The following is an 8,528-nucleotide window of genomic DNA, read 5'->3' on the forward strand; positions in this document are numbered from 1 at the left end:
CATCCTCACCTTCCTTTGAAAATCATTGACTGTTTGGCTTCTTCTTCTTCTTTTTCTGCAAAGAAGCACAGTACTAGTGGGTGATAATGATTATTTGGAGACAGAGGTGATGACTTATTTAGCTCCTAGGAGACCTCAGGGGTTAGTTTTGGCCTCAAGTATGAAAAGGGTCTTACGGGGGTATTTTTGGGGGTTCCTCTAGTCCCCACTGGCCGACTAAGTCTGGTTTTATGGTTTTGTTTTTGTATTTTGAGAATTTGAAGTTCTGTTCTGTAGCTCTCTCCCACGCCATCAGAGTTTATCTGCTGTGGTCCTGATCAGAATGGTGGGTTATGGAAGCCGGGCACCATCTACTTCTGCTAATCTCAGGGTAGATAAGGCCATGCTTGATATAGACTGTCCTGTAGATAGACGCCTTTAGTCTCTGAGACTTTGGCTCCTTCCTTCCTCTTTTGTTCCAGGCGAAGAAAGATAACTTAGGCTATCTTTCAATGACCGTTCTAAGCATTTTATTTTTGGTCTGTTCTAAGCATTTAAGACCCCAGACGCTACTCTGCAAATGAGGATGTAGAACATAACTTGATGAACGATGAGGGGGCTGCAAAGAGCTCATGGAAAAATTCTATGATCTTTTCATTCTGTTTCCCCATGAACATCTTGCAGCCTCCTGGAATAGTAACTGAGATATTCCTAGGCCTTCAACACCTGTCTCCTGCCTCCTTCCCATCCCCACCCCCTAATTTTTTATGACTTTCTGTACTAACCATTGTGGCATAGCGGTTATGAGTTAGGCTGTGAACCGCAAGGTCCCTGGTTTGAAGCCACCAGCTGCTCATCCATAGAAAGAGAAGGCTTTTTACTCCCATAAAGGGGCACAGTCACTGGAACCCCCAGGCGTGGTTCTACCCTGTCCTACAGGGTCGGCATTGCCTTGCTGGCAAAGCGTTTGGCGTTAGTGCTCAGGGAGAGGATCCTCAAGGCTCCAGCGTTGTGTTGCTCATCTTTGTCTTGTGGGGACACTGGACCTGCCCACGTCACTCCATGCTCCTGCGGTGGACTTGTGGCACCTGGTGGTTGATGACGCTCGCTCTGTGCACAGGCCTCTCCCGGAAGAGAACGGGATGGACTCGCGGGGCGGCCCCCCCGGAGACGCTGCTTGTAAGTTCCCACACTTTGTAAGTAGGACGCTGCTTGTAAGTTCCCTGCATGTGCGCTCCTAGCAAGTTTCCAGGTTCGGCTTTGCCCAGATCCAACCGTAAGGTAACCGAGAAATAGCGATGCCCACCTTCTCTAGATGCTCAGGGAAGGGGTGCCCTTTGAGGGCAGCTGCAACAGGCCCATCCTTCCCTAATCCCCTCGCGAAAGATGACAGCCGACAAAACCCACACGGAGCGCAGTTCCACCCTCTCTCACACACACAGGTTAGCAATGGGGAGGGGACAAAAGAAAGCGCGAGCCCCCACCCCCACCCCGCCTGCTGGCCCACAAATTCTCCTGTTCTTCCCCAGCGCCCCCAAATACTCTGAACTTCAACGGGGCGCACCGTAAAAGAAAGACGCTTGTGGCTCCGGAGATCAACATCTCCCTGGATCAGAGCGAGGGCTCTTTGCTGTCCGACGACTTCCTGGACACGCCGGATGACCTGGACATCAACGTGGATGACATCGAGACACCTGACGAGACGGACTCCCTGGAATTCCTGGGCAATGGCAACGAGTTGGAATGGGAAGGTGAGGGGGCAAGGCTGGCTGGGGGGCTGGGGGAGTGAGGAGGGGGACCTGGGTCCCACCTCCCACCTGTCCTCGAGGCTGCCAGGGTACAATGATGGTGAGCTGCTTCCAGCAGAGCTTCCAGACTAAGAAGGACTTGGAATAAAGGCCTGGCGATCCACTTCCCCAGGAGTCCTGGTTGCATAGTGATTATGTTTTGGACTGCTAACCTCAAGGTCAGCGGTTCGAAACCACCAGCTGCTCCATGGGAGAAAGAGGAGGCTTTGTACTCCCATCATGAGTTAGTCTCGGAAACTCACAGAGGCAATTCTACCCTATCCTACAGGGTCGCTATGAATAGCCATGGACTCATGGCAGTGTTTGCTTTTTGGGGGGTTTGATCCACTCCCCACAAAATCAGCCCCCGAAAGCCCTATGCGATCACAAAAATCCAATGTTTGTCAAGGGCAACAACCACCAGGGGCCCCGCCATCCACTGGGAACTGAGGGCCACCCCGTTCCCCGTCCCCAGACCGCCCCCGCCCCCCACTGTGTTGTGTATGTTCGTTCTAAGGCTGACAGATTTCTTTCACCGTCAGTGCTCTGGGGAATGGGAATTGTTTTTCTGGCTGGTGTTTTGTGCTCTCCCGGCCTCTCACATCCCTCCCCCGGCTAATGGTTTCCTGTGTAGCTGGCTGGCTCTTCGCTCTGATCAGTCTGCATGCTGACCAACCGTCGGGGCCACCCTGACTGATCTGACTCAAAGCCTCCTTCCTCCACTTCCCGCGGGCGGCTGGCGGGAGCGTCTCGATTCCCACGCTCCAGGGGCCGGACAGGGTGGGCGGGGAGTGGCTCCGTTTTAACCAATGGGAGCTGGGGGGCGGGGCTGGGCGAGCCCTCCCCGCAGCGCTCAGCCCTATGGTGGAGGAGTAGGGCGGGGCTAGGATGCTCCGCCCACAAGGGGCGGAGGGGACATAAACTCAAACTCACAGCTGTCAGGTGGATTTCAATTCATAATGATGCCAACTCAGGGCAGACCCGACTGAAGTGCGGGAGCTGGGACGGGACAGGGCAGAGATAGACGGTCCCTAACCTATTGGGGTAGTGGTTTAGGCAGTGGGCCGCTAACCTCATGGTCAGCAGTCTTGAACCCCTCAGTTTCTCTGCAGGAGAAACACGAGGCTTTCTACTCCTGTAAAGAGGTAAAGCCTTAGAAACCCACAGGGGCAGTTCTACTCTGCCCTCTAGGGTTCCAATGACAGGCTGTGGGTTGGTGGACTTACTCACACACCTGGAATTAGGAAGAGTGACACTATATAATGAGACAGAGCTGTCATCGGTGCAGGGACAAAATAAGATGTGGATGAGAGGGTGCAGTGGGGTCCTCATCCAGGGTGATCCTGATCCCAGGGGACACAGCTATGTCTGGGGACATGTGTGGTTACCATGACTTGGAGGGAGTGACAATGTTACTGGCATTAAGTGGGTGGAGGCCAGGGATGTTCTGCACCCTACAGTGCCCAGGATAGCCCCACCCCAGAGAAGGTCTGGCCCTCCCGTCCTCAGCGTCCAAGGGGAGACCCTGATTAGAGGAACTGTGTGTTGTGTGTGTGTGTGTGTGTAGTGTTGATCCTTTGGAAGGGGCTCAAGAAAGACAGATGGTGGAGACATTGGAAAGGACCCTCTGGGACAGAAGGGAGGGTCAGCAGGAGGGAAGGCTTTAGGGCTGGGCGCAAGAGAATAATGTAAGATCTGGGTGGGGGCAAGCTTGGCAGGTGGTATCCAAAAGTCCCTGGCTCTCACCGGGGACCCAGGCTAGATTCCATCCTGCCTCTAGGCTGACCCAGCTCCAAGGAGGGTAAGACACACACAGGGCTCACCCCACAGCCACAAGTCCCCATCTCTGGGAGGCCTGTAGAGGGGGTGTCCCGGGGGGCTTCCTGGAGGAAGTGGCATTTGGAGGGAGATTAGCAAGCCAGGGCAGTCGGGTGAAGAGAGCACAGAGGCAAAGGCTCACAGGCTAGAGGGCTAGATCATGTGGCCACCGGCAGCTGAAGGAAGGAACCCTGGTGGCATAATGATTAGGTGTTGAGCTGCTGACTCGAAGGCTGGTGGTTCAAATCCACCAGCTGATCCATAAGCGGGGAGTGGGGGGGCGTGGAATGAGGCATTCTTCTACAATAAGGACTGACAGCCTCCGAAACTCTACAGGGCAGTTCTATTCTGTCCTGCAGTTATTATGAGTCAAAATCCACAGCAGCAGGGGTTTTTGTTGGGGGTTTTTGAAGCTAGGGGTGCACAGAGAGAGGGCAGGAGGCTGGGTGGTGATTTTGCAAAGAGATCTGGGGGTTCCTTCCCTCCCCCCAACACCACCCAAGAGCTCCAGGTTCTGACAGCCCCTCCGCTTGCTACCAGATGACACCCCCGTGGCCACTGCCAAGAACATGCCGGGGGACAGCGCTGATCTGTTCGGGGACGGCGCCGCGGAGGACGGCGCTGCAGCCAACGGGCGCTTGTGGCGGACGGTCATCATCGGGGAGCAGGAGCACCGCATCGACCTGCACATGATTCGGCCGTACATGAAGGTGGTGACCCACGGAGGTGAGCGCCTGCCTGCCGGCGGGGGTGGGATGGGGGGCTCTCGGAACCTCGGTCTGTGACCTTCAGCCGCCCTCAGGATGAGCGGTGGGGTGGGGGTGCAGAGCAGAGATGAGCTGGATCGCAGGTCTGCCCTGATATGGGACAAGGCTGCAGGTGAGGAGGTGAGGGGGAGGCTGCCGTGGGCAGCTGGGAGATTGTCCATAGCTCTGCCATGGCTGCTGGGGTGTTCAACGCTGCCCCCCCCACTTCCCCCCAGGGTACTACGGTGAAGGCCTCAACGCCATCATCGTCTTTGCGGCCTGCTTCCTCCCAGACAGCGGCGCCCCGGACTACCACTACATCATGGAGAACCTCTTCCTGTGAGTCAGGCGCCCCTGGGGGCGGGGCGGGGGCGGGGCCAGACTGTCAGAGCCACGTGGGGGCTGGACCTGACGCCAAAACCACGTGAGGCAGGGCCCGCTTTCCAAAGCCCTGTGGGGGCGGGGCCGAGCTGCCAGAGCCCCGCCCGGGTGGGCGACGGAGGGGCATCGCACCGCGGAGACCGAGAGCAGGACGCAAATGTCGCCTGACAGTGGTCATCCCGGCGGTCTCGAACCCTGGTGACCCCCGTGTGAACAGAGGAGAACTCTGCCCTGTGGGTGGTCCAGGCTGTGACCTGTCCGAAATCGATTGTCGGCGCTGGCCGTGGGGGTGGGGCGGAGCGAATCGTCTTTTGGCTGATCGCCCAGCGCGGCACCCCTGGCGACACCAGGGACTCCTTTATATCCCATTTCCTGCTGCCTCCCTCGCTCACCAGGTCTCTTGCCCCCCCCCACCCCCCACCGCCCAGCCTCTGTTACCCTGAGTCACTGTCCTCAAGGGGAGATGAGGTGGCCTAGAGGAAGCCTGCGCCGGGGTGATTGTCATCAGGGGCTATCCAGTCGGGGCCGGCCCGCGGTGGCCTGCGTACCGCAGAAGGAAACACCGCTTTGCCCTGCACCGTCCTCCCAGCTGTTCCTGCTGAGCCCACGGGAAGCACCCAGTACCGTGCGCTCCTGTGGCTAAGATTGCAATGAACAGGCGCCCTGGTGGCACAACAGTTAAGCGTCAGGTTGCTAACGGTAAAGGATAGCGGTTCGAACCCCCCCAGAGGGTCTGAGGGATACAGACCATGGCCAGTTCTACCCCGTCACACGGGGCGCTATGATTCCCTAGCACCAACTCACCAAGGTTCTGACGCACAGCAACCCGGCGCTCCAGCAGCTCACGTTTTTGCAACTGTCTCCTGAGCCCTGCGCCATCCTCACCGTCGGCGTTAAGTTGGAGCCCATTGCCGGAGTCACTGTGTCCGTCCATCTCGTTGAGAGTCTTCCTTTTATTGGCTGACCCACTCTTTCACGAAGCACGATGTCCTTTTCCGGGGACTGGTCCCTCCTGCTGACGTGAAGTAAAGTCTCGCCGGCCTGGCTTCTAGGGAGCACTCTGGCTCTGCTTCTTCGGACCAGACCGGTTGGTTCTTGGGTAAGGTGACCAGACGTCCCGCTTTTAGCGGGACAGTCCCGATCTAAAACGTCCCGCGGCGTTTTAAAAAAAACTCCCGATTTTTGGAAAGAATGCACGACAAGCTAGGGAACGGTCTATTTGGTACATATAGGCCAAATTTTAGTCAAGAAGCAACCCTCCGCCCCCCCACCCCCCGGTCAATGGTGTCCCCCTTTACCAATGTTAAAGTCTGGTCACCTTATTCTTTGGGCCCTCCTTGGTGCTTTCTTTCAAGGTGCTAATCCAGCACTGTCGTTCAAAGGCATTGATTCTTCTTGTCTTCCTTATTCGCTGTCCGGTTTTCTCATGCAAATGAGGTGATTGAAGGTACCGCTGCTTGGGTCAGGTGTACTGTAGTGACATCTTTGCTCTTTAACACCTGGAAGCAGCCTCATGCTGCAGATGGGCCACATGCCGCAGGTCCTCTAGTTTCTTGACTGCTGCCCTACAGGGGGGCGGTTCTCCTGGGGACATGGCGCCCCTATGAGCTACAGCGGACACAACACCACCACCTGACCATCAGTATTATGTCCATGGATTGGAACTTGGGGTGGGTTGGGGTCCCCCCACACCCACTCCTACTGAGCGTGCCCGGACAGACAACAGCGCCGGAACAGGAGCACCTGTGGCCAAAGTGGGCAGCCCCAGCGGGCTCGCAGCGTCAGCCCTAGCACCTGCGTCTTCCGTGACCCACCTTCTCGCAGGTACGTCATCAGCAGCCTGGAACTCCTTGTGGCGGAGGACTACATGATCGTGTACCTGAATGGCGCCACGCCCCGGCGGAGGATGCCCGGCATCGGCTGGCTGAAGAAGTGCTACCAGATGATCGACCGCAGGTGGGCTGGCCAGAGGGGACCCTGGGCGAGGTGGCCCCCAGGGCTGGGGCCCTTCTAAAGGGGCACCCCAGAAAATCCCCCAGACTTGAGAGGTATGGAGGGATATGGGGGGGTAAGGCGTGAGCTAGAGGTTAGAGATAAGAGCTCATGGTGGGCAGATGGCAAAGCTCCTGACGGAACCCGAAGGTGGACGTTTGGAACCCACATAGAGGAGCCTCGGAAGAAAGGCCTGGCGGTCGGCGTCCCACACTTCACAGCCCTGGAAGCCCCACGGAGCACAGTTCTACTCTGCAGACGTGGGGCCACGAGGAGTTTGGTTGGGTTCGGTTCTTGGGGTTAGAAGGCAGCAGCCCCTCTGTCGTGATGACTTAAATGGTTTACTCCGATTGTAGATGGCGTGTGTGTGTCTGTCTGTGTGTGTGATCCCCTCAACATCACTCCGAAGTGATTTTTTTTTTTACTTTTATTATTTGGCTAGTTAATTCTTTTTTTTGTTGTAATCATTTTATTAGGGGCTCATACAACTCTTATCACAATCCATACACACATCAATTGTGTAAAGCACATTTGTACATTCATTGCCCTCATCATTCTCAAAACATTTTCTCTCCACTTAAATCCCCAGCATTAGGTCCTCACTTTCCCCCTCCCTCCCCACTCCCCCCTCCCCCATGAGCCCTTGATAGTTTATAAATTGTTATTTTGTCATATCTTGCCCTGTCCGATGTCTCCCTTTACCCACTTTTCTGTTGTCCGTCCCCCAGGGAGGAGGTCACATATAGTTCCTTGTAATGGGTTCCCTCTTTCCTACCCACTCTCCCTCTACCCTCCCTGTTTCGCCACTCACACCACTGGTCCTGTAGGGCTCATCCGCCCTGGATTCCCTGGATTTCCAGTTCCTATCTGTACCAGTGTACATCCTCTGGTCTAGCCAGACTTGCAAGGTCGAAACTCCGAAGTGATTCCATGTAGAATTCATTCTACTCCTTACTGCCACGGAGCCGATTCCAACTGAAAGCATTCCCATAGGACAGATGGAAGTGCCCCTGTGGGTCTCCGAGGCTGTCAGTCTTCACGGAAAGCCTTGTCTTTCTCCTGCGGAGGAGATGGTGGTCTCCAAACCCAAACTCCTGCCGCACAGAGGGCTCTGACTCAGCATGACCCTCTAGGAGAGGGCAGAACTGCCCCTGTGGGTCTCTGAGACGGTACCTCTTCCCTGGAGTAGAAAAACCAACCAACCAACCAACCACACACACACACACACACACACTCAAGGCCAGTGACCTTTTAGGAATAGAAAGCTTCATCTCCCCTACCCGCCAGAGGGACTGGTGGTTTTGAACTGCTGTCCTTGCAGTTAGCAGCCCAACAGAACCGTTATGTAAGGTGACCAGACATCCTGCTTTTGGCAGGACAGTCCGCCCCATCTGTCCCCCCCCAGTCAATGATGTCCCGCTTTAAATCTGGTCACCTTACCATTATGCCACCAGGGTTCCCACGACAAAGGGAACAAAGAGACACAGAACAAAAAAATCATATCGATGTGAATGAGGCAGTACGGAGTGGAGACCCAGAGCCCATCAGTAGACAATTGGACATCCCCTTCCAGAAGGGCACAAGGAAGAGATGAGCCAGTCAGGGTGCAGTATAGCACCGATGAAACATACAACTTTCTTCTAGTTCTTTAATGCTTCCTCTCTCCAAACTGTTATGACCCCAGTTCTACCTTACAGATCTGGCTAGACCAGAGCATGTACACTGGTACAGATAAGAGCTGGAAACACTGGGAATCCAGGATAGGTAAACCCCTCAGGATCAATCATGAGACTAGCGATCCCAGGAGGGGAAGGGGAAGGTGGGG

At 55.7% G+C, this 8,528-nt stretch overlaps 1 protein-coding gene across 5 annotated transcripts in view; it reads left to right on the plus strand.

Moving 5' to 3' along the window:
- ATCAY (ATCAY kinesin light chain interacting caytaxin) overlaps positions 1–8,528 on the plus strand; it is a 49,322-nt gene that overhangs the window by 23,164 nt on the left and 17,630 nt on the right. For all 5 annotated transcript variants that reach the window (XM_045300078.1, XM_045300082.1, XM_045300079.1 and 2 more), the window contains exons 3-7: positions 1,100–1,158; positions 1,509–1,730; positions 4,125–4,310; positions 4,567–4,669; positions 6,536–6,667. In XM_045300078.1, the coding sequence (XP_045156013.1) occupies positions 1,100–1,158; positions 1,509–1,730; positions 4,125–4,310; positions 4,567–4,669; positions 6,536–6,667 (702 nt within the window). The remainder of the gene's footprint in view (positions 1–1,099; positions 1,159–1,508; positions 1,731–4,124; positions 4,311–4,566; positions 4,670–6,535; positions 6,668–8,528) is intronic.

The sequence above is a fragment of the Echinops telfairi genome, unplaced genomic scaffold (genome assembly GCF_000313985.2).
Source record: "Echinops telfairi isolate 266 unplaced genomic scaffold, ASM31398v2 ScPeMD7_7459;HRSCAF=8497, whole genome shotgun sequence".
Taxonomy (NCBI): Eukaryota; Metazoa; Chordata; class Mammalia; order Afrosoricida; family Tenrecidae; genus Echinops; species Echinops telfairi.